This window comes from Siphateles boraxobius, unplaced genomic scaffold, assembly GCF_051911475.1.
Source record: "Siphateles boraxobius isolate OS27281-9 unplaced genomic scaffold, OSU_SipBor_1 8, whole genome shotgun sequence".
Lineage (NCBI taxonomy): Eukaryota > Metazoa > Chordata > Actinopteri > Cypriniformes > Leuciscidae > Siphateles > Siphateles boraxobius.
In genome coordinates, this window is record NW_027509208.1 from 10,890,377 (window position 1) to 10,916,685 (window position 26,309).

A 26,309-nucleotide genomic window follows, 5' to 3' on the forward strand; every position below is an offset into this window, starting at 1 on the left:
AGTGTTACAGTCACACAACCATCAGCACTTAATCACACATCAGCTGAGATAGAGCTAGAGATAGATACAGAACTAGAGAGATAGAGATAGAGCTAGAGAGAGGGACAGGGACGGCATAATAGAGCCAAAGACAAAAAGCAAAAGAATGAGCCAAACAAAACGAAAAAGAAGTGTAAGGATTGCAAAGAAAAAGAGAAAAAGCAAAGAAAAAGCGACAAAAAAAAGAGCCAAAAACAAAGTGAGCAAAAGCAAGAACAAGAGTAAAAGAAAAAAGCAAAAGAGCAAAAATTAAACTGCACAAGAGGAAAATGAGCCAAAAAGAAAAGAAATGGCACAAGAAAGAACAAAAGAAAGAGAAAGAAAAAGCAAAAGAGAGCAAATATGGATATGAATGAAACGACATTGTAAAGAGTGTGCAAAAAGCAAAACTTTTTTTGGTGAAGGTGAAGGATAGGAAAGGTGAAGGCGCAAAACAAAGACACTTAAAGAGAGCAGAAAAAAGAAAAATGAGAACAATATAGGGAACAAGAAAGAAAGAATGAATATATGGAAAATAAGAAAATTGAAAGAAAGAAAATGAGAAAAAAAACATAGGATGATAAAAAGTAGGCTTAATAAAGGAATAAGGAGAAAAAGGAGAAAGAAGGACATGAGTATAGGAAGAAAACTAAACCGAACAAATGAAGCATAAAGGAAGTTAAAGAAACGTCACTCGAGGGACAAATGCAGATGAACTGAGATGTAGAGCCCCCTGAGGACCTCATCTGAACTTTCACAACAGACAGAGCGTGTGACACAAAACAGAGCCACAGGAAAACTCCTCCACACATCACAGTCAACCACAAGACCAGAGAGAGGTGAAGCAACATCAATCTCACACACCAGAAGATCCCATAAGGAGATCTGGGAGTAGTTTTCAACATCAGTATCTATTGTTTAATACTAGAACTCAAAAATATTCGGCATGATTATGGAACAATGCAATTATTAGGCTTATTATTATTATTTATAAAACACAGTGACTTCAGAATTAATATAAATATGGAATATTATTGGAATGCAGTTCATATGGGATTCCAAAACTATTTTTGTTAGACGAACCCCCTTTGACCTAAAATATTTATTTTAAGTAACCCCGAGATTTTAAGTGTTTATAATGTTTTTTTTTTTTTTTTAGATTTATCTAGACGTATTTTGGGGGTGTTTTATGCCTTTATATACACACAGGACAGTATAGAGAACAGAAACAGAAAGCAAAATGGGAGAAAGAGCCAGGATTCAATCTCGGGTCTCTGAAGCTCAAATATGTGTTATATGTCAGAGCACTGTCGTCTCAGACTACATTTTTATGATGTTCCTTCCTTTCTGCAGTTCCTTCACGAACCTACAAGGTTTTGGGAAACCCTGCCCTACAGCAAAGGAACGTCCATCCTGAAAGGATGGAGGAAGGGAATGTTTGGACACACACAACCACTGAATCTTCTCAACTATGTGCAGCTTAATCTTTCGGGTATGGGGTCAAAGGTCAGACCCAAAAAAGCCCATCAATCAACATGAGGCAGAAGACCTGTCAATCAATCACCTTCACCCATCAGCATCAAGACTGAGGGAGAGTCTCCATTTCAATACTAAACAACTCCTCGAATAGAGCTATTTATAGATCATTTAAAATGCTGATCAAGATCAAAACAGACACACAAAATCTGATTAAGCAAATCAGATTTGTCTGATAACAGCCATGAGACCACACACACACACAGACGTGTAGATTTGTGAGTGTGGTTCAGTCCAGGTGGGCCATCACAGGTGTGATAGATTTACTACAAAACAGCACCAAAAGAAAACATTACAAACACAAAAACACAGCTGTCAGGAGAGCTCAGGTGTCTTAAGAATATGCCACACACACACACACGCACGCACGCACGCGCGCACGCGCACACGCACACGCACAACCACGCACACACACACACACAAACACGCACAACCACGCACAACCACACACAACACACACACACACACACACACACACACACACACACACACACACACACACACACACACACACACACACACACACACACACACACACACACACACACACACACACACACACACACACACACACGATGATATATGGATTGGTTAGAGTTTATTGATTGTTGAATAATGACCAGATGTGACTCAGCTGGGAAAGATGCAGATGGCAGCAATGAATGAATGCATGCAAATGTGTGTGTGTGTGAGGAGCAGATGTTAATATTACCAAATGAAATATTTAAGGTTATATCAGTCTAGTCCCACCTACAGATTGAGATAACCATTTACAATCTGATTGGCTGGTTTAGGAGTAAGAGCATGGAAAACAATCTTTATGTGAATGATCCTGATTGTAATGCTAAAAAAAAAAAAATTTTTTTTTTTAAATTCACAAAATCTATCTTTTAAGGGCTGTTCATTCCAAGGACAATACCTATAAAGTTTTAATAGTCTAATCATTGTAACTCTACACTACAGCTATGACGATAAAGACACAATGAAAGATAAAAATCATTAACAACCAATCACAATCCACCTGAGCATTTAATGTGCCAGATGACAAAACTGCAGCACAAGTTTACAATAAATAGAACGTTCTTTTGTTGGTGTGGACACTTATATAGTTTATCGTTCTTATTGTGAACTGGCCTTTACTCTGTGAATGGTGCTGGTTGAATAGTCCAAAAAGACAAGTCATTGATTTGATTCAGCCTAAACTTCTGCCCTGTGAAATATATAGCATTAGCAGAGAGAAATCAAACATTATGTGAAACATACTCATTGGCATAGAATCAAATAAAATCAGAATCAAAACATGAACTTGTGAATCAGAATGAAATATAAACTAGAAATCCGTATTGATACCCAGTCTCCATGTTTAGTTAAAATTCATTTTCATTTATAGTTCGAATTAATTTCTCAAATAACTTTGTCCCAAAACAAGAAAAACAAAAAACGTTTCCTCCAGTCAGTCAGATGTTGTCTTCCTGTCTAAGTGATTCTCAGGCAGAATTAACTGAATGAGGACCAGACCGTGAACAAAAAGTCAGTGCAAAAATAATAACAGTCATTCGCACTTTAATACACCAAAAAATTAAACGCTATTTTCAAGCAAACCATGTCGGAACTGAAACTGCAATTAGTCTAGTTTCAGCTTAAAGACATGAGTAATTCCTGACATCGAAGACACTTAAACACACAGAGAGAGAGAAACTCATACACCCTTCCCCAAGGGCCCACCGGCGTTCTCCACTAAACAGAGTGTCCGTCTCCATGGTTACGCTTTTAACACCTGATTAGGTCTTTTGATCCCTACCCTGAAATTATGTAACCTCAGGGCAGAGAAATGGACAGTCACACCCAGCAGAGCCACAGCAAATACAAACACATCCAAAACACAAACCCCAAACACCTCCCCGCGCTGCAGCATGCTAACACACACACACCTATGAATACACTCAAAGACTCTCAAAAACAACAGGAAAGCACAAGGCTTTTGACAAATAGTGGGCCAAACTCTGAAATACAACTCACATCAGCCTCATTTATTGTTAATACGCACATACACATTCAAACACAAACCATCTGGAGGCCTGTGGGAAACATTACGCTGTAGAGAAGGACTTCCTGCTAACGGCTGCGAGAGAAATGAGGGAGGGAATTAAAAAAGGAGAAACAGATGAAAAGGCAGAGAACAAGAAAATGGAAGCAAGGGAGTAATGGGTAATAAAAGGAGGGGAGAGAGGGGGAAATGAGCTGATACGCTTGCAGAGAGTACAGTGGGAAGGAAAAGAGGAGACAAGACTGAGAAAAAGAGAGAAGGGGGGCTCTGTGTGCACTGAGATCTGTACAGCCTTGCCTACAGGGCCTTAATTAAGGGGTTATTCGAAACAGGCACGGGTCAGCCAGAGGTTGCTGCGGCAACCATGACATCATCAAAAAGGGCCAGTGTGAGTCAACGCTGACCACCCGGCCACAGGGAAGCAAAGGGGCGGGTCAAAGGAATGTCACTTGTATACGTGCCAGGACGCAATAAACAGCATTCCTTGTTCCTTGCGTAAAACACCAAATACCGCCAAAAAAACACAGAGAGGCGAACACAAGCAAACAGACTGCTGAGAGGAGGCAGAGAGAGAGGAAAAGCTTCACACATCAAAAGAGTGCCCGCAGAGTTTACATATTAGGGCTTTTGGGGTTTGAGGAGTTTTTGCCAAGGAGGTTGCTCTCACGAAACTGTCACTAACGGACAAACACTTTGACTTGAACGGTCCCAAGTGGTGCGTGTGGGTGTGTGACCGGGTGAAATGTTAAGGATTTCTCTTGTAATCTGTAGGGTATGTGGGGCAAAGAGAGAGAATATGAACTTTGTTCATAGCGATTGTAGTCCAGCACTCAGACAGACGGTTTGGGCCGTGGTGATAACAGTTGTTTTTTGTTGTTGTTGTTTAGCATCTCACACTTGATCAATATATAAACCAACTAACTCTTTTTTTTGTAATAAAGAACTTTGAAAAGGCTTAATAAACAATTAAAGCACTCTTTCAATGCCATGAAAATCGCAAACTTTGACAAATACTGAGTCTATTATTGTTATTTTTCTGAAGTAGCTATTGTGCTTTCCAAGTCCAAGAAATTGGCGTTAGTCCAGCCAATCAGGGGCCGTATTCACAAAGAATTTTATTTTACCACTAGGAGTACTCCTAAATCACACTAAAATATTTTAGCTAGGAGTTTTCTCTTAAAAGTTATTCACAACGCCTTTCAGACCTACTCTTAGTAAGGAAAAATGACAACTCCTAAACTAAGAGTGAGTCTCCGTTGCTATGGATGACGTCAATTCTCATGCACGAGTTTCCTCGCAATGATCACGGTGATTGGTTGTTAGATGACAGGGCCATCATGCGGAACATAACACAGACGCAACAAATCATGGAATTACGTCATCTAAATATGTCTGTGTCCTACACAAAATAATAATAGTAATGTCATCGAAATGCATACATAATGACATGTTTGTGCAGGCCCCAGTGAAGTGTAATTCTAAAAAGGCAGAGAGAGAGAGAGAAAAGTGGTGAATTAAATTAAATTAAATCAAGGTAGCCTAATACCCTAATGAAACCGCCACTTGCCCAATAATAAAAAACGACACTTGCATTAACACTTGCTTGGTTAATTGACATCCTATTAGTAGGCCTATGGAAGCTTGTTTCCGCCACTGAATAAAAATAAAAATAAATAATTGCAACTTTTATCGAGATATGAAGTCAGAATTGTGAGAAATAAAGTCGCAATTGCGAGATATAGGAAGTCGCAATTGTGAGATAAAAAGTCGCAATTACCTTTTTATTTTTCATTCTGTGGCGGAAACAAGCTGTCATAGCCTAAATAGACTAGGCTACTTAAAGCAAGGAAATGTTGCTCCTATTGAAGTAATGTAATAGTTGAATGACGGTGGATTATGAACTCGCCAAAACGGAAAAGAAAGCCCAACTGGACGCAGGATCAGTTACTGCTGGCCCAGTTGGTGCTAAAAAAAAAAAAAAACATATTAAAAGGGAAATTCGACACTGGGATATCAAGCAAAACTACGCGTGAGACATGGGAGAGGATTTGTTTGCAGATCAATGCAGCATTCCCGCTTGTGTCGCGAACCCCGGACGACTGCGAGATTTTAAGATCCTTTGTGAATAGGTCTTAGTGAGTTAGGAGTCCTCTCGACTTCTTTTAAGCTGTCCCAGACTTAGGTGCTACTTTTAGGGCTAAAATGCTTCGTGAATTACTCTTAGTGAAAAAAATTAGGAGTCCTAAAGTTATGAGTGGCACGCCCATTATTTTTAGGAGTTGCTCCTAAATTCGCCAGTTAGGAGCTACTTTTAGCCTTAAAATTCTTTGTGAATACGGCCCCAGATCTGAGCTTGCTGTTTTGAGAAATTATGTAAATTACAATGTTGTTTATTGTTTCATGTTTAACCTTTAATCAGTGACAAAAATGACTGAAGAAAATCACCAGTGGATTCAATAGACATTGTGCCAATTTGCAGGGCAAATAAGAGTGACAGTATCAATGATTAAAATGGGATGGGATGATCAAAATACATTAAGTATTTAAATGTAAAATCTATTAATTGAAATAATAATCCCGATCACAATGTCGAGGGAAATAACTGATAACTGTGGAGTTCTATATGAGCAAGTCATCTGAAGAAGAGACTAAGCCTCAACCCACAAGGCCATTAAACTAAGCTCTCGTTCATCAATTAAACGTAAGGCCTTCACCATTTTGCCATTCATAACAAGATATTAGATTTAAAATACGCGCTCTGGGCTAACACAGCAGCTGCTAACGCTTTCTCACTGCCAGATATGGAGATTCATTACACCATTCCTTTTTCCAAAGCCGCTTTAGAATCTGATTAAATATTAATACATTTCTGAATGCGTGTATGAAGAAGATCAAAGAGTAGCTTTGAATTGCATTGCTCCTCTCTGCCTCCTGCTCCAATGCTGACCCCAGTCACATGACCTCTCACATCTGACCTACGACCCATGAGATTTTGTTCCTCTTTGTTTCATCTCTGACAACCTAGCTGACCTGCTGGCCACAGAAAGTCGAGTCCAGAACAGGAGGAGAAAGTGATGAGGTTAAACCATCATTATGTTGGCGCACAGTTTCCTGAGTCTCACAGAAGATCAAGACACCAGTGTTTCCTGCTGAGTTTTGTTTTTGCTGAATGTAGACTACCGTTCAAAAGTTTTTTTTAAACTAAATTAATACTTTGATCCGGCAAGAATTTATTAAATTGATCAAAAGTGACAGTAAAGACATTTATAATGTTATAAAAGATTTATATAACAAATAAATACTGCACTTTCTATTTAGCAAAGAATCCTTAAAAAACCCTGTTTCCACAAAAATGTTAAGCAGCCCAACTCTCTTTAACATTGATAATAATAATAAGAAATTATTCTATAATAATATTTCACAATGTATTGTAACGAAAAAACACGTTTGAATGGTCGTTTATAAAATATTTAAACATTTTCAGCAATAAATAAATATTGATTTCTGTTGTTCGTCAAATTAAAAAATAATTGAATATCAAAAGATTATCTTTCAAACCAGACAGTTGTACAAACTTTCTATCCAAAACAGGTCTTGTTCATTTTGATACACATGACATGATCAGTAACAGAATCAGAAATTAAATGATTAACCATTCTGACTGATTAGGTGAGATCATACGGTGAGTGCTTCATCTGACTGATTCAAATGGTAAGTTTATGAGGTTTTTTAGAGCAATTAATTTAAGAATTGGTTCACAAAAAGTCGTGTTTGCATTTGAAGTATTATTTTAAAATTAATAAAGACTATAAAATCAGTTCAGGAAAAACATTGCGAGACAGATCTGCATTCATTCAAACTAATAACCAAGTCAATGAACATTCTGCCTCCTACACAAACTCAAAGACTGTTCATAAAAAGGTGAACCCCAAGTGGCATCCAGGCAAGTCATTCACAAATACACAAATACACAAATAAATATGCATCACACGCACAATAAAACTGCTTGTGATTAGTCAGCAGGAGTCTCTCTGAGTTGTTTCAGCGAAGTGTCTTTTTGAGCTCTGCAGTAGGTAGAGTGAATCACCAAACCAGCTGACATTCAGCCCTAATACCACCGTACGTGTCCATTGGCGTGAGCTGAGGAGCAGGTCTTCTCGATTTATTATCTATGGGAGCTGAGAGACAGACATGCTCAGGGAATTGTGGGATTGACAACAGATTGGTACAAGTGGTGAGAGCGTCAAGAAGATGAGAAATGTGCGACTTAAAGCAAATGTAACTTTTCAAGTAAGAAAAGCAGACCGCTTATCGCCATGAGTTGAAGGTAGACATCTATCATAATCTGCCGATAGTGCTGGAGTTACAATATTTAAATCATATCGTTACATATTCAGATTTCAAATACAGTTTATATACACTAACATTTAAAAGTTTGAGGTTTCGAAGTTTTTTAAAGAAATTATGCATTAAATTGATCAAAAGTGACAGTAAAAAAAAAGTATACTTCAAACCATTTCTATTTCAAATAAATGCTGCTCTTTTTAATCTGTTTGAATCCAAAAAAAAATGTATCATGACTTATACGAAAATACTAAGCAGCACAATTGTTGATTCTTGAAACATTGATATATTAATAATAATAAATATTTCTTGAGCACCAGATCAGCATATTAGAATGATTTCTGAAGGACCATGTTACAGTAGCTACATTTAGATGGACACCTTTTGTTTCAATCAGAATGAATTCATTCTGATTTATAAATCCAAACTTAGTGTTTACATGAAAATTATCCATTTGATGTGTGCGTTTCTTTTTCACAAGCTTAAATTGGAAATGATTTTTCAAGCCCTTCCCGCACCCCGAAACAAGGCTTCTGTTGATGAGAGTACAAAACAAGTACTGATGGGACGATGTCCTGATCCACTTCACATACGGTGAGTGGAAAGGAGAAATTTATTCAAATTTATTATCTAGACACTTTATTCAACATTAATAACAAGTTTCATCCACGCGCCAATATTCCATTTTTATGTAATTGCACACTTTCCGGTTTCGGTTTTCAATCCGATCAATTGTTTACTTGTTCTTTCGATCGGATTAGAAAAGTTTTAAACCACCCCTTACAATCTGAATGAAATTTTAATCTTCATTTGGCCAATTCATTCCGACTAATGTGGTTACATGTGAATTATTTACTCTGACTGTTTGTACTGTATTTTTTATCAAATAAATGCAGCCTTGGTGAGCATAATAGACTTTTCAAAAACATAAATTATCCTTAGTCCTACTCTAGTGTCCTTCATTCTCTTTCCCTATTCTCTTTTTACCTATTCAGCCTCTTATTTAAATCTAAAAGACAGCTGTAGGGGCTCTTACGCCTCACGCAGACACACAGTGTATGGTGTTCACCCCTTCACTGCCCTGAGTCTGTCAGATCAGAGGTGGCCGCTAACAATAAGCTGTTATGCATCTGTCTGCTAGACCGCACCTCCTGCTATTCTTCAGCTCTGATGGAAATCGGACGGAGAAAGACAAAATCAGAAAGAGAGAGGTGAGAGGGGAGCGGCACCCTTTGCCCACTGGGACTCATGGGTATCAGTGTGTTCTTTGATCTTTCAGCTTTCCAGCGGCTCATGGAGTCCACTTGCATGTCTCCGCACCCCACCTCTTTTCCCCTCAGAAACACTTGAACCCACTGGATGAGGTCCAGGGATGGCATGGTACAGCTTCAGACAGCAGGCCCACTGACCATCCAATGCACATCTCAAGCAAAAGCATTTCACTGTTTGGGACACTTTGGGGTATTTGATCACGTCTTGTGGTTTTACTGATCAAATAGGTATCGAATGACTTCCCATTTCAATTCTGATTCACAAGCTCTCATGATTCATTTTCATTCTGATTTGATTTAAATAAATTTGAGTAATTTTCTGTTAGAATGTCCATTATATAAATTATACAGGGAAGTATTTTGTATCAATTCAATCCAGTGTTTTTAAACTATTCATTATAGTCAGCAACTATTCATTTTGAACTATATTGTTTGTGAATCTGAATAAATTGGTCAGGTTGTATATTTCTGATTCATTACAAAGGCATGGCTCTTGGCTCAAAAGAGTCATTTGTTTGTGAATTATAATAAACTGGTCAGGTTATTTGTCTCCGATTTATGCATCTGACCACACTTGTTGCACAGTATGTTTCTGATTCCTAAGAGTAATTTGTTTGTGAACCAGGCTACATTGGTAACTTTTTATTTACTACATTATGTAACTTTTGATTCATTAAAAAGAACAGGAGAAAATCATTTGTTCATGAATCAGACTACACTGGACAATCACGTTCAGTAAACACTGCAAACTCGCATTCACGACTTAAGGTGATGATACACAGGGCAACTTTTTGAGCAATGTTGCTGGGCAATCTTGCCAAGCGATTGTTGCTTGGGCACTTTCCCATTGAAAATGGGCAATACATTTCTATCTGGATAATTTACATTGGTCGTAGGCCCTGTGCCTCATCTGGTTGCACGTTGACGACAACATTGCCCTGCAACATTGCTCAAAAAGTTGCCCTGTGTATCATCACCTTTAGACTCAAAAAAGTAATGGAGGGGTTCCCACATCTTAAATGCATGGATGCAAGTTAAAAATTCGAATTAATTGATTTAATTAAACCTTTTAAGTTATTAAAACATTGTTTTATCATTACATCAACTCTTGTGTATAATTTAAACTCAAATTTCTGCGTTATCTAATTTTTTTTAAATTAAGTTGTAGTAACTTAATGAAATTGTCTTGATAACTTTGGATATTGGGCACTGGATATCTAGTTCCCAGTATGCTTTGCATAGGACTGGATAAGAATAATAAATGTTGAAATAAAGTGTTCTTTTATTTGTTTTTTAGTGAAGGGAAATAACAGTTATTGTTTAATGCTGTTTTATAGTTTTACAGTTGAGTTTCTATTATGTTGAAGTTTTTGAGGTTACTACTGTGGTGAAGAGTAGACTACATGAAGGCCCTACATTGACTCTCTAAACAATAACAGCACTAATGTTAGTGATAATTAATCTCTTACTTGATCATTACATTTAAAGGGGAACTTGGCAACTCTAGCCATTTCTTTGCAGATTTTCACTTTTGTTGTCGCATATTGTCTCAACGAGCTCCCCCTACAGCTGTGGGGCGTATATTTCACAACACTGTCGTAAAAAAAACTCACTTGCGGCACCCTTCTCCCCTCTCTACCGCTGCTCATGTTCATTTGTTATTATCGGAGCCGGCCAACTTTATCATGTGGAGCTATGTCCGCCGAGGTGGGTAATACATCATACACAGTATCATATGGCATTTGTGTTAATGTCGAATTGCCGTAAAGCAGTTTGCGTTTCTCGCTTCTCACGAGACTTCCTATTTCCAACTTACCGGGACGTTAGTCCCCATGTTGCAAGGTTGGTTTTCCGCCTGGGAACGTTGGGGGGAGCGGGGAAAGTCACCATTCTCACCAGAACAGGATATTTAACCACCCAAATGATTTCTAAACGGTTTTATTAAGTTGAAATAGTTGGCAAGTTCCCCTCTAAATGCTTAAGTCACATTAAGCATGTGCAGTGATAGCTGTGGATTTGAACTGAAATCAATACGAGTAATTGGTTCCAGGGCTACAAATAAATAAATAAATGTTTTATATTTTACAAATTATTTAGTTCTCTAACTCAATGTAGTTAGTTGGTTCAAAGTTGGCATAACTCAAAAAGATTGATGCAAACGATTGAGTTCATTTTTGCTATTGTTAAGCCTACACTTCTTTTTTTTTTAGAGTGCAGGTAAAATTTGCCACCTACTTCCTGTACTCACTAGTGCCCAGGTGCTGAAACAGCCACATAATGCAACATCTGACAACTAAGATCTCAGGGGTGTGGATGTCTGCATGTGCGTGCATCCCTGAACCACGGAGGAATTCATCTCCATAAAACTAGTTTGCTTCCATGCATGAGTGCGTGTTTTGTGCATCTCCAAAGCAGAGCATATCATGTGTCAGATTTAACAAAACCACTCTGAAGACCTAAATAACAGACCTGACACTCACACAACGCTCTGTTATCATGTAGTCTCAGATGCATTCCTGGTCCTTACACCCCCTCTGAATCACAGGCTCTGTTTGAAGCTACAACTGCTGCAAAAAGCCCATTCCTCCAGCAGCTAGGCTGTTTACAGCACCTCAGATACACCCTTAAATAGGCTGGCGTGCGAAAGCACAGTAGGCACAAAGAGAGAGAAGATAAGAAACAATCACTGCATAGTTTGCTCATGCAAAAGTTGAGGAAAACCTTTTTTTTTTTTATCAACGAGTTTTAGAGCTCACGGTGCTGATCAAACTTACATTACCTCACTTTGTTGGATTCAGTCGGCTCTGGCAAACAGCCTAATGCTAATGACTGCGTTCTTAAAGCATGATATGTACACTGACAAGCTAATTAGAAAAGCGTGTTTGTGTGGAAAGTCCATCAGATTTGATTATTTTCAGAGATGTGGTCTTGCTCTGAGGGTACTTTAGGATGAGAAGGAGGTGCTATTGTAGTGATGCCAACTAAAAGAAGAATAAGTGTAATCACTTAGAGGGTTTAGTCATTCCAAACAAAGGCACATTTAAAAATAGTGGGTTTTGGATTCAGTTCAAGAGTTTACAGAAATAAAAAACAGACTGAAAATATGAGAAGTGATTTTATCATCCAATAACTGAATCTTCAAAATGTAAAGAAACATGAATGTGAAATGATCCAGATTTAAATGGCTATAATGTAGAAGTAACCAACAATGGATGATATTCACAGAAAAGGGATTCTAAGTATCTGGTGCTCAGCACGGCTGTATATACTCTAATACAGTAAAAACAGTAGTTGTGAAATATATTTAACAATTTGCAATAACTGTTTTCTATTTTAATATACTTCAAAATGTTCATGTGATGGCAAAGCTGAGTGTTCATTAGCCATTAGTCCAGTCTTCAGTGTCACATGATCCTTCAGAAATCATTCTAATTTGTAGGGCTGCCCCTAACTAAAGATGGCAAGATATCAATGCTGAAAACAGTTCTACTACTTGAAAAAGTTAAAAATAATGTATTAGTTTTGAAACATTCTAAATGTCTTTACTGACACTTGATCTATTTTATGGAATATTTAATGATAATACATAATGAAGACAATACATGGCAAAAGGAAAAAAAAACTTTATGAAAAACAGCATTACCGTAGATTGTAGGGGAGACAAAGAGTGTCAAACTTAGTGAGTCATAGAGACAGGACTTTTGAAGACAGGAAAATAAGATTATCTTTTAAACTAAAGTTAGTTGAATATGAAAGGGACGACTACCTTATTAGGCCAATCCAGCTGTCATTTCACAGCACTGATGTTTATGAACAACAAAAGAAGGATATTAAAAGATTACAGACCGGAGATGTCTGACTTAGAACGCCGCCACCCATCATGCTTTGGGTGGAGGCCTCTTTCTGTCCCATAAGTCTGTGTGGGAGAGATGACAGAGGGCTTGATTGTAGGGACACCTGTGTTTTGTTTATGTGCAAAAGCAAAAGGTGAAACACAACAAAACACACAATCACAAAACTGCTGCTATGACAACTATCCTGATCCGCAGGGACACTTTGTTTGAAAGTTATACCGGCAGAAACGTGTGCGATCTCACTCAGACACAAACAGCCACAAACACAATGGTGTTTTCTTGCAAAGTGTTTTCTTTTCTTTATTCTCTCACATAGACACACCCAACAAAAAAAGTGCTGGATAAGATGCAGTTAATGCGACTTTCTCTCAGCAGGGAAGAAGGCTTACCTCAGCTGGTTGAGTTGCTTTAGAAGCACCACAATGCCCCAAGCTAACAAGATTTTCTCTAGTTCTCTCTAGTCTGCACAATTAAACGAAATAAAATCGATCCAATTGCATAGGCTGTGATTCAAATGCATAAATATATGCGCTGCTGTTGCATTTTTCAGAGTGAAGCGCTGGCACTCAGTTGAATTTCACGTGAGTAGCTCATGATCTGTTGAGGTTGGGTCGCATATCGTGCATTTGGGAACAGAACATGCGACAACCTTTTTACCAAACTTGTAATGAGAAGCGCTTATTAACTGGCTATTGTCAAAAAAAGGAAAGTTTTAAAGGGATAGTTCACCCAAAAATGAAAATTCTGTCATTTTCTGACCATCAAGTTGTTCTAAGCCTGTATGAATTTCTTTCTTGTTGAACACAAAAGAAGATATTTTAAAGAATGTTGATAATCAAACAGTTGAAGTATGGAAGTCAATGGGGCCCATCAACTGTTTGGTGGCCAACATTCTTTAAAATATCTTCTTTTGTGTTCAGCAGAAGAAAGAAACTCATACAGGTTTGGAACAAAATGATGGTGAGTAGCCTAAATGATGACAGAATTTTCATTTTTGGGTAAAGTATCCCTTTAAGGGCTCTCTGCTGTTATAAAAGAATAAAAGCTTGATGGTTTTAGTTTTGAAAATAAAGAAATTAAGATTCTGAGTCTGTAAGTCCAAATTCACAAAAAACAAAATGGTGCGATTTCCTTGTGTGAAAAATGTGTGAAAGGCATTCACATGACAATGACTGCTTAGGGCGACTGAAATCGAACTTAAGTGCACGTAAACGAAGCAGAGAAAGTGGTTTCTTCTAAACTCCTAAAAACAGTCCACTCTGTATTCATTTTCCTGAATGTAAATTAGACTCATCCTAAATAAACTCTTTATTTAGAGTTCATTAACCAAAATAATGATATAGATGACAGAGTGAACAAGAGAGAAACATTTCAAATTCCCTAAACACCTAATTATTTCAGAGATTGTTCTTCCTTTCATATCAAGCTTAGGCTTTGCAGGAAGTCTCCATGGTCTGATTTACACAAATAGTGTGGTACCACTCATGACCAGACGAGATGGGGCAAGACAAACAGTTCTCCACCGATATAATCATTGAGCTAACAGAGATTCATTCATTTAGGTTTTTATGGATGTAAAAACAAGTTAACCGTATCTGATCAGATCTGTCTGGTATATGGGACTGTGTGAGTCCAACAAAACCATCTAAACTCACCCTAACTGGAGTGCTCTTGGCCTGGACCCTCTGAGACTGTGCCCCCGTGGGACCTGGATCCCTCTGGCCAACTCCGGCCCCCTGTGCTCTGACCCCCGCCGCTGCCGATCCATTAGTACACGTGCCATGCATGCTTCCCGTCCTCCTCGGCCTCTGCTTGATGCCGTCCAGTAGCCGTACCAGGAGGATGTTGCTAGGCAACTCATCCACGCCACTCTCAACTAGCGTGCGGCACTCCGGACAACGCAGTTCTCCACGTGACCCCACAATTCCAAGCAGGCAGCGCCGACAAAACGTGTGCTGGCACGGCAAAACCTTTGCCGTGGCGTCCAGTCGCTCCAAGCAGACCGGACACTCTAATAGGTCCAGGAGCGCAGACTCATCCATTTTCACACTCGCACAATCTTTCTCAGTGTAGTCGTTCATTCAGTCAGTTTTGTCTCTCCAAAGAGAGAAGCGCATGGTGTGGGAGTGTGGATATAAGGTTGTTTGGAGGGAAAGTCCAATCCTGTTGTCACGTCACCCCCATGCCGCAGTCATGATCATATCTCTAGCATTCACTGCAGAGAATTAAAGAAAAAGATATCATGTAACACTTATAGAGCATTAGTGGTTTCAAGTGGTTTCAATAGCAGGCGCATGGGAAAGCAATGTAATGAAGATGTTTAAGAGGAGTGTCATAAGACACTTAATTTCTAAAATCCAGGATGTTCAAAAACATCTTTGATTTTTAAATGCACAACAAAATTGACACAAACAGCAGTAGAACAGTATGAACACGAGCAGAAAATAAGCTTGAAAAGATGTCATCACCAGGGATGGGAATCATAAGGAATTTAATGATTTTGTTTCAGATTCTGGTTCCTCTTAATGATTTTGTTCCCTGATGGTTCTTTTTATACTTCTGATGAAGAAATATTTGGGAAAACTGCATTTAATGCCAAATGATGAGATCATTTCAGATTTTAAGAGAACAGAAATAAATCATTACAAAGTAATACACCTAAAACAACTTTTGCAAAGGAGAGACTTTTTACAAGTGGCATAAGTGCAATACAATAACTGTCAATAATTAATATATATATATATATATATATATATATGTGTGTGTGTGTGTGTGTGTGTGTAATTAAAAATAGAAACAAAAAAAAACAGGTTAGGCTACATATTTAATTAATGATTTTATCTATTTTTATAAAATACCACTAGTACAAAACTCAAATTGTGTATCTTTAACTATAAACGTTGTCATATAAACAACCAGTCGGTAACTACATTGATTAATGTCACACTAATCACAACATAACAACGAAAGTTCTGACCGAATCGTACACTTAAATGAATCAATTCATAAGAGTCACTCAATCGGGAATCGGACCACACTTGCAGCGGTGTGTTTTTTGATTCACTAAAATGAACCGGTTCATAAGAGTCATTCGTTCGGGTAATGGACTACACTGGTCACGCTGTAAGCTTCGCCCTGCAGATAACAAAACAAGTGAACACTGAAGGTGCGTCCCACTTCGCGTACTTTTGCACTATTCTGTTCTATGCTGCTCTTAATTAAGATGATAAACAAGATGTGGAATGTTGGACACTTCATTTTGACTGTCACAGCTTTCCTGTTTTTAAAACCTTATAAATATAAAATATATAAAAATCCATACTCAAATTACCCAATGTAGCTACACTATGCACACATACTAGCCTACTATTCCATCTAGCGTATGCATTTTATGAGTCAAAAACATGAAGAAAGCTCTGTGCATTAAGTGTAGGCTACATAGATTGAAGAGCACATAGTGCATAGGCTATAATATAGGGTCATTTGGAACTCAGCTTGAATATTTTAGTACCGTATTAGAATTTTTAAATACTATCACAGAGAAATGCACGTTCGACAGCCGTAAATAGAACGGAACGGCGTGAAAGTCATTCGGTTCAGCTTTTTTTTTTTTAATGGAACAGGTCCTGGTTCTCGAGTCTCAGTCCTACACACAGTACCCAAATGAACTTGGCAACGTTCGGGAATTACCCTTAAACAACTAAATAAGAGTTACCATCACGTTTATTCAGTTCGCGAAATGCGCCTTCGTGTCTAAACTGCAAATATGCTCGCCCCGTCCCGTCTCTCCAGCTATCCTACCGGTTATCCCGATCCATTATATCTACTACCACGATTACAATTAAAAGGCAAGCAGAACACTGAATAGAGACTAAATAAAAAACGATCTGCCAAATCAAACATCTTTACTCTACTTGCTCATAAACAAAACCGGAACCAAAAATCAAAGTAAATCGAACCAAATCAAATGGTTTGAATAAACGGAACAAACAATTTTACTACATAGCGAGGCAATGTAGTTCAAATACAACTAAAGAGAAAGTTCCCCCCAGAACACAAAATGATGTTAGGTAAATTGACAGCCCCAGTCACTATTCGCTTGAAAAGATGGAAAAGTGAATGGTGACTGAGGGCGTCAGTCACATCATCTTCAGTGAAAGCCATACAGGTTGCATAGCATATATAGTGAGTAAATGAATAATTTTCTAATTAACTATCCCTTTAAATATTTACTGCAAACACTCAACCAACGTCTTGAATGAAACCAAAAACCCAATTTAATTACTAAAAAGCATTAGCTACATTGTAACCGAGTAGCGGTACAAATATATCGGCCCCACAACTGCTGTCTGAGTCTGTTTAAATAACTCCTGAAACTAACTAACCCATCACCAATAGTGATTTGAAAACTAACCACGGCAGAATGAGAACAAAAAACGAACAATAAAGTAGGTAGGCTATAGTGTTGTTGTGCGTGATGTGTCACAATAAACAGGGCACGACACAGACGCTTTTCATCGAACGTTTGTCTGTAACTCGTGTTCATGTTGATTGTAGGCTAGTAACCATGTAGCCTACGTTAGATTAACAAACTTTGATCGGATGTTCAGATTTAATTTAGTGTCTTATTACGGAGAGATCTGTGAGAGCACGAAAACGCTAACGTTACCTTAAATAAGGGCCCCTTCTCACTCCTCCTCTTCTTCCAGAACAGTTTCTTTCCCGAGTTCCTCAAAGTAGGGAATTCGCTCTGGAAAAGGGATCCTGAAATCTTGATCGCCCAGTTGGACACAAGTTTACATATTCAGGTCCGTAAATCACAGCAAAGGACAGGTCATCGCTCTTGAGCCGTTTGGTCGAAACAGCAATAGATTAAAGTCCGAGAGATTCAGGTAGATTAAACTGAGAAGAAAGCAAAGAAAACAGGAGAAGCGAGTTCCTGCGTCCGAGCGCCATGACGAGCTCTGTTGATACTGTGGAACACTGCAGCGGACGCGTAGTCGGGAGGGAGGATTTTCAAAACGCACAGCTGAGAGAATGCAGTAACCGTTTTATGTTTAGGCTTTGTCCTAGATAAACAACCCACATTCTGCACTTTTGATCGTCAAAATCTATTTCTAAACCTGGCTATTTTAGTCTATCCGTAGTAGATACTTTGTTTAGAATCCCCGCCTGCGTCATTGTCACAAATCACGAGAGTCATTGCAGGGGTATTTTTGTTTTAAATCCTCTAGTTGCAATCTCTCGGACACGACAAGACAAAAGAGATAAAAATTTCACTAGCTAAACCTAAGCAATGTTCTGAATAGTATACTTATTTAGCCCTACTACACTACTATTTCTACAGTAAGCCAGTATGGTAACTTTCTGCATTCATAGACGACTTGTTCGCAAAAATGTGCAGTGACAGAGAACAACGCAAAGAATGGCCTACTATATTCAAAAATTCAACCATGCTCAACTTCACATTCTATTTCATGAACTGCAAGAAATATTAAATTAAATATCTTATTGAACTAATTATTCGACTAAATTACTAGCTTATAGGCTACAAACAAAACTGTATATAAAAATGGCAAATACATTGCAGAAAAAATTATAACCTGCTTAATTAAATATGCACATAATTACATCATGTGACAATTGCATTCTACTTTTTAAAAACATTTAGACTTGTATAATCCATATCAGTTAAGCCTACTACTTTTTGTAAAAGGGCAATTTTCATAATTATATTTTAGTACCATGAGGTACATATTAATTCTCTCAAACATACTGTATATGTTCTCTCATTTCCCGCTGAAACTTTTAGGTTTAGCAGTATTATTCACCAAAGCTATGCATCTCTCCTCCAGCTTGTGGCTCAAAGGTCAATTTTCCGCTACCTTCCACATGCACATTGGCACACACAAAGGTTAACACGGAGGTGAGGCTGTCAGAAGATTGACCCAGTGTGTAAACCATACAAGAGACCTTTTAACATGATTGTGGTTCATATACGATCAAATTCTTCCCTGTTACATGATGCTGGCCAAATACCTTATAGTTTATAAAGCAAGAAGTGTTTTCCATTTTAAACATAAAAGGCAGGTTTCATCCTACAAACAAAAGCTTCAGGCATTCCTTTCAGGAATGAAGGAATATTTTTCACAGGCAAAATCCAGTCAAATAAATATGAATTGGAACACTATTGACACTTTTTTTTTTGCCTGCAAAATTTCTCTGACATTTCCACCAATGTGACTGCACATTAATAATGCTTCAGAAAAATCATGTCTCTTCTGTGTTAAAGGGATAATGCACACACAAAAGAAAACTATGTCATTACTTACTCTCATGTTGTTCCAAACCGGTATGAGTTTTTTCCCCCTCTCTGGAACACAGGAAATGTTTTAAATGTTTCTGAACATGCTTCAAAACCATATTGGACCCCTTTGACTTTCATCAATGAACAGTTGAACATTCTTTGAAATATATTTTGTTTCAAGAAATGTTTGGAACAAAATGATAGTGGAATTTTCATTCTTGTCTTAACCATTGTTATTTTAGAATCATTGAGACTATATTATTTTAATTTTATATTTTCTGTTTTAGTACAAGTTTCATACATTTGTTGTGTTTTTGTAAATTTAGTAGGTTTTGTTTTAAAGTCTAAATAGTTTTTGTTTTAAACTAAACAATGATAGATTTTGCCAAAATAAAACAAGTTTTAAAAAGATTTTCATATTTTATTTTATTTCAGTAAATGTTTAGTTCATTTCAAGAAATGAAAATGTTTTTTATGGTTCATAACACTGGTGTGAACTATCCCTTTAAGATGGCAATATATTGTGATCCTATAGTCACTAAAGGCAAAGTTCTCAAGCCCTAAAGTCAACAGGAATTACATCATCAGGTTTCTACCTCTCTAGCTTTTATCTTGTAAGAATTTATTGCATTAAGCATAAACAGAGTATAAGTCAAAGGCAAAAAGTGTAGCCTAGTTCAAAAGCATGAGAGTCCGTGTTTATTAACAGTAGCATATACTTTTAGACGCTAACAACTTATTTACTGACTCATCAGTTTTACAGAGCCTGCAGAGAATGTTACCGCCAACAGAGAACATGAACGTGATGAATGTGCTTCACAATGTTAGACTTGATGTTGAAATGGCCCTTTATTAGTGTTTTGCTTGTCCTTTGTCTGCTCGAGGAAAAATTACAGCACATCGTCGTGAGCAATTTGCACTCTTACTAAATTGGGCCACTATAATGGCAACATTTGGTAAGCAAGTGTGTGTAATTGAGCTGAAACAGTTCATGAAGGCCTCATTTGAGCACATATGCATGTGAGTGCATTGTGTTTTGTCATGCCTTGGCTAATGAGAACAATAAATCAGAAAGAGAAAATAAATATGGTAAATATGTATGGAACACAGAAAAAAAGAGGTGAGAGGAATAGTATTGCGAGAGAGAATAATAAAGAAGTTAGATTTATGGTGGCACGGCTCTTGGATGTCAGAAGTGATCCCGGCGGAGCAGGCAGCAGCCCTCTGGTCATATTTCACTGTTGCCGGGGGTCATTTAGCCCACCCCTGCGGGAGGGGCAGAGGCTGTAAAGCCTGGTGCAAATTTCTTGGATAACCCCGGAGGGAAGGCCTGCTTTAATTTATCACTGACCCAGTCACGGCCCAGTCTGAGGATGGTTTTGAGTGCAGGTGATTCACAATTGCAAGCATATACATGTTTTTATAGCCTTATGCATCTAAATTCTTTATGCAAAAGGAGAAAATAATGCCATTACACTCAAAATGCCAGAGCTAGAAAGTTATGTCGGCTTTTATTTTTTTCCCTCGAGTGAGTTTGCGATCAGCAATTTGCAGCCGCACACACGCACGCGAATCTGCCACGTTTGAGGCGACAGCTGTGTCACGGCAATAAAAAAGCATGGAGAGGTTGAGCGAGAGAAACAGATAGGAGAAAGGAAAGAGAGAGAGAGAGATATGACAAATGCCTTTTCCTCAAAACATGAGAGCCTGCTCTGACAGACAGAGTAATGGATTCAGGGATCCTTTTGCAGCTTGAACGCATCTGTTTTCCAAGGCCGTGACAATCTACAACCATCTAAATCTTAAAAACTCTGAATTCATAACCTAATGTCAGACACAGAATAAGTGTGAATCTGCTGCATATTCTCTGGTTTTATTTTAAGAAACACCAACATGATAATCATTGAATCATTAAAGTCCAATCATTGATTCTTGGCTGTTTAGTTGTATAGTCGTAGCTCTCAATTAATAAGTAACAAAGCTTTTATAACCTACCATAAGTACTTGGTCAACCATCTTCAACTGGACATAATATTATTGCCACGGTCACTGGATGATGTCCTTTGGTCAGTCCAGAATTTATCCGTACATTTGACATTAGGGATAATTCTAACACCCCACACTTTTAGTGTTTATGAGGGGCGTTCGTATCCGAGATGGAGACTGCACCTTTCATTCCCTTCAACATTCCTAAGATCAATGTCAAATACAAAATAGTCAGGATATAGTTTTATAAGATAATTAGAAAGACAATAATTAATAGGATTATTAAATTAATATTATAAATATGAAAACTTTGATACTTTTCTTTTCCAGGATTCTTAAAAAGTTCTGAATAAAGTTAAAAAGAACAGCATGTGTCAAATAATTGTCTTTACTTACTTTTGACAATTTTCATGCATATGCTGAATAAAAGTATTATTTTTTGAAAATAAAAAAATAAAAAAATATCTTATGACCCCCCCCCCCCCCAAACTTTTTAACAGTGTTTATTGATTTATAGTTTTAAATTTAGATTAGCTTGTCATTGTCTAACTCAACCCAAACTAAAAACAACTATGTTCTATTTTTTATATTTAGACAAAAAAATTACTAAATCAAATTATGGGAATTATATTATAATGTAACATTCTAAATTGTCCATGTTTTCTATCAGTGTTACAACTTATTCTAGTGGTGTTGTAGGCTTTAAAACACTGCAAAAAGTTTCTGCTTTAAAATTGTTAGTGCTATCAACTTACTTGTTTAAGTCATAACAACTTAAATTACATTAAACTGAGTCAAAAATGAGTTAAATCCTGTATAATTTGTAAAAAAAAGTTTGAAATTGCTTAAAGTCCCCGTCAATAATTGTATCCCTTAAAATCTTTGATCACCAAAATGACAAAGGTTTTCCTTTAATTTTTTTGTCATGCCTTAAAATAGCTTGAATGTAACTAATTTTCTTCATTTTTCTCAAAACCATGAATATGCAAATTAGCCCCGTCTCCACTCACTCGCACCAGCTCAGAGATCCACTCATTGATGATCACACGTTGACCTCCCCACATATACACATTTCTTTGCAGTTCATCATCTAACACATCCTGATGTCTTTCCCTGTCTAACCTACTCCTAACCTAAATACATCGATCTATCAATATGATTTCCAGCCTGTGCTATTGATAATCTCAGCGTTCCTGTCTCAGCAGAACATCAGCAGGATATTGAATGTCTGTTTCCACACCAGAGACTGTTAATAGTGCAGAGGTTAATGAAAGAGCAGTATTAATCTGTTCAAGTGTGGGAGGTTTTTCACTTAACCTAACCTACTTTAAGAAGCCCACTGAGAGACTGTACAAATAAACTAGATCTGCGTTTCAACTATCAGAGAGAGAAAGACTGCAAAATTATACCTCCAGGCAAAACCCTTGTCAGATTAGGCACAAAGCCATCGGTGAAATTAGTCAGGTCAAATACGAGGCATAAACAATTCATTCATGTGCGCAAATGGCAAACGGAGCGTGAATATGTATTGCATACATAGGAGACTCGCATACCGCCTTTTGGGGCCTGAAACCAGGAAGTCAATTAACTCAACCCCTGGGATTTGATAAATGGGTAAAAGATTTTATAGGAAGGGTGAGGGCGAGACAAGGATAACAGCTTTTTCTTGCACAATCCATTCTGCTGTCTTATTGCCTTAGTCCACTGACCTCATCAGTCATGAACATATTAAACATTCCCAGTGTCCACAGGCCTTGATTAAAAATCCCCACGAACTCCATGACTCCTGACCAGGAATATTGAACATTATGTCAATGCAAAGATTCATTGAAATGTTTGTATCATGAGCCCAAGGTTTTCTTGCAATGTTAAATCATCATATCAGTAAGCAGTCGTTCAGATGATAAATAGTTAAATAGTTACATTGTCGTTTTTAATTGAATGGAGGAGCATTAACCGTAAACAGTGTGATTGATGACACCCAGCCATTTTTTTAATTGCAGTACAACATATACTTCTTCCTAAAAAATTAAAAGGCACTCAAATGAGAGAAACTCTTGCCATGCTGAAGAAAATAAAAATCCACTCTTCCATCCATCAGTGCTTCTTTGTACACCCTAATTTATTCTCCCACAGGATGAAGTAGCTGTATTTGCATAGCGCAGAGCCATCAAAGAGGCATAATTAACTGTGACAATGGATATTAAAAAAACATACAAAGCACAAAACAGAGTGAGGCTAATTGATATCAGAAAGTGTTTGCTGGTAGCTCAGGGCAAAAAGCTTATTATATTTATATTTTAGTCATCATCTGATATTTTACTACTATACTTTTTTCCTCAAAGATAAAGTCAGAATATGTTCTAATATCGTTCTAATATGAGTTCTAATGTTCTAATATCGTTCTAATATGAGAAACTCAAGAAACATTTTTTGTTATTATCAATTTTGAAAACCGTTGTGTTGCCTAATATCTTTGTGGAACGCGTAGTGAGGGCCGGCGAAAGGTGGTGACGATTGCAGGGGCCCAAAGCAACAACCTACACCGGGGCCCTGAATACTACAGCTACGGCCCTGACCGCAATACTTTGTTTTGTTCTGGATTCTTTGATTAATAGAAAGTTCAAAAGAAAAGTATTTACTTGAAACAGAATTCATATGTAACATAACAAATGTCTTTAGTGTCACTTTTGGTCAGTAGTATACATCCACAAAAGAATTTGATAATACAATTATCTTGGTCAGAATACACATGAATGAATTCAGAAAGGATTGATTTAATGAAAGCGACTCAAGGTATCTGCCAAAGACACAACTTCTACACACACCCACAACAGTTTGTGGTTGTCTGAGAATGTACGGGTGTTCTGTGATAAGGGGAAACCCCTACGTGCTTCCAGACAATTCTGGTGACAGCTGCACGGTTGCTGCTGACTGACATCTCAACAGACTTATCAGGCTGAGGATAGGTGAAGAAAAGACCCCTATCTAGATAACTGAAAACAGATATTGGCAACTGATTTTAGCTCAGCTGTTTCACATCCAAAGCGAAGTGTTTTATTGCCAGATACCTACACACAGGCACATTCTTTGAAAAAACAAACAAAATTTATTTCAATACAAAGATATATATATATATCCTGACATGCAATCAAACAGTAATGCTTGCAAATTATTTAAGTTTTCTGTACACTTTCAATTACCACATTCTGCCAGCAACTAAAACAGAGGCCATTTCAACACATCCTGCTGGAGGTGCATCTGCGTACAACATGCAAAGCATCAGCACAGCTCTTAAACAAAAGCTCTTAAAGGGATAGTTCACCCAAAATTAAAATGCATTCTATTCAACATTCATTCTATGGAGAAAAACAGTTTAAACATTCTTCTTTTAAGAAAGAAATTCATACAGGTATGAAATGACCATGAGGGTAAGTAAATTATGATAGATTTTAAGATTAATTTTGGGGTGAACTATCTCGTTAATAAACAAGTGTGCAAGTGCAATTTATATGCATAGTAACTCTCCCTAAAATAACAGTTTTGTCAAGTCCTGAAATAATGCTTTAAGATTCACCAGTAAGAAATCGTAATAATTTCTTACTGGTTTAATAATATTTGAGCATGTTATGAAAACATGTAAAAAGTATAAAAAAAAGGTTCAGAAAATTTGAGAAGACTGGTATTTTTAGACTATAAATTTTGTTGTCTGAGGTAGACAGCTGGTTAAAATCCACTGCCTGTTGTGTGCAAGCACCTGATATTGGGCAGATAATTGACCTCTGACCCCTGAACTAGACCTCCCTGGCCAGTCTAGAGCCTTAAAAAGCAGTTTCCACGGATTCAGCTGTTGTGAATACAGCAGGAGCAGCATTTTCACATGCAGTCTGTCATCAGCTAGGAGGACACACATGTACATCTGTCTGAGACTTATTACTTCTCGCCTGCTAACACTCGGCTACGCTTTGGTTAAATATAATTATCCACAGCACATTTATATGCACAAAATTTACACAGAAGTACTTCAGTTACTTGGGATATGGAAGTAGAACTACAGGCAACCGTGGACTCTAAACTGCCCATGCTTGAGTGGCCCATTTCCCCTTTTCCCCCTCTCTCTCTCTCTCTCTCTCTCTCTCACTCCCCCATTCCCCCGTTGCACCTCCTCGGCCTGTCAGAGTGCATCATGGGAACACTTCAGCCTGCCAGCAGATTTTCCAAGGCTGCCAACGGGACGGATGAATAACTTCTATTCATCATTATCTGAGAGAGCGAAAGAGAGGGGCAGAAGAGAAAGAAACAGAGGAACTGTTATAGGATAGTCAACTCACTTACGAGAAGAAAACTTCCAGGCTATATTCCTGATGTCAAAGGTTACATTAAAGTCTATAATCTGGAGTTAGCCCTGAACGCATAGTGTAAATGCCAGGAATACCCTCACATCAATCAGAGGCTGCTACATACACTGCTACATACACAAGCAGACACATGTATGCGCCTTAACCCAAATGATGTGACCTGACCCAAACGCCCTGGAACTGCTCAGAGACTTATTCAGCGCATCTTGTGCCGCAAACATCTGCTGCACGGGCAGGCACTGCTTATATGAACAGTTCATCTATTTCTCTCCAACTCATTCTGTTTGGAGTAGTGAAAGAACCACATGTATTAAGATCTGAAATGAGCAAATCATTCTGCTTTCTCACTTTTTTTTTTTACATTTTGTTTACATATGTGTATTGTGTTTTTACTATTACTACTACTACTATTATTATTGTTATCAATTTATATACTCTTTTTGATATTATTGTCTTGCATCGGTAAGTCTAGGGAATAAAAACAGTGAAAAATATTAACTGGGTGAGGTAGACGCTCACATACCTGTACACATGTATATTGTGTTAGTATTGTTAAAAAATATTTTGTTAGTGATAACAATAATGTAA

At 37.6% G+C, this 26,309-nt stretch overlaps 2 protein-coding genes across 6 annotated transcripts in view; both read right to left on the reverse strand.

Annotated features, from left to right (window-relative positions):
- The window catches only part of sh3rf1 (SH3 domain containing ring finger 1), a 55,186-nt gene extending 37,126 nt beyond the window's left edge, over window positions 1–18,060 (reverse strand). Inside the window, exons 1-2 of the mRNA XM_077220684.1 lie at window positions 17,740–18,060; window positions 14,726–15,285 (exon numbers count right to left, since the gene is read on the reverse strand). Of these exons, the coding sequence (XP_077076799.1) occupies window positions 14,726–15,151 (426 nt within the window). The 5' untranslated portion in view covers window positions 15,152–15,285; window positions 17,740–18,060. The remainder of the gene's footprint in view (window positions 1–14,725; window positions 15,286–17,739) is intronic.
- Window positions 18,061–24,452: 6,392 nt separating this feature from the next.
- Window positions 24,453–26,309, reverse strand: part of nek1 (NIMA-related kinase 1) — a 39,298-nt gene continuing 37,441 nt past the window's right edge. For all 5 annotated transcript variants that reach the window (XM_077220715.1, XM_077220717.1, XM_077220718.1 and 2 more), the window contains one exon: window positions 24,453–25,626. In XM_077220715.1, coding sequence (XP_077076830.1) covers window positions 25,613–25,626 — 14 coding nt within the window. In that variant the 3' untranslated portion in view covers window positions 24,453–25,612. The remainder of the gene's footprint in view (window positions 25,627–26,309) is intronic.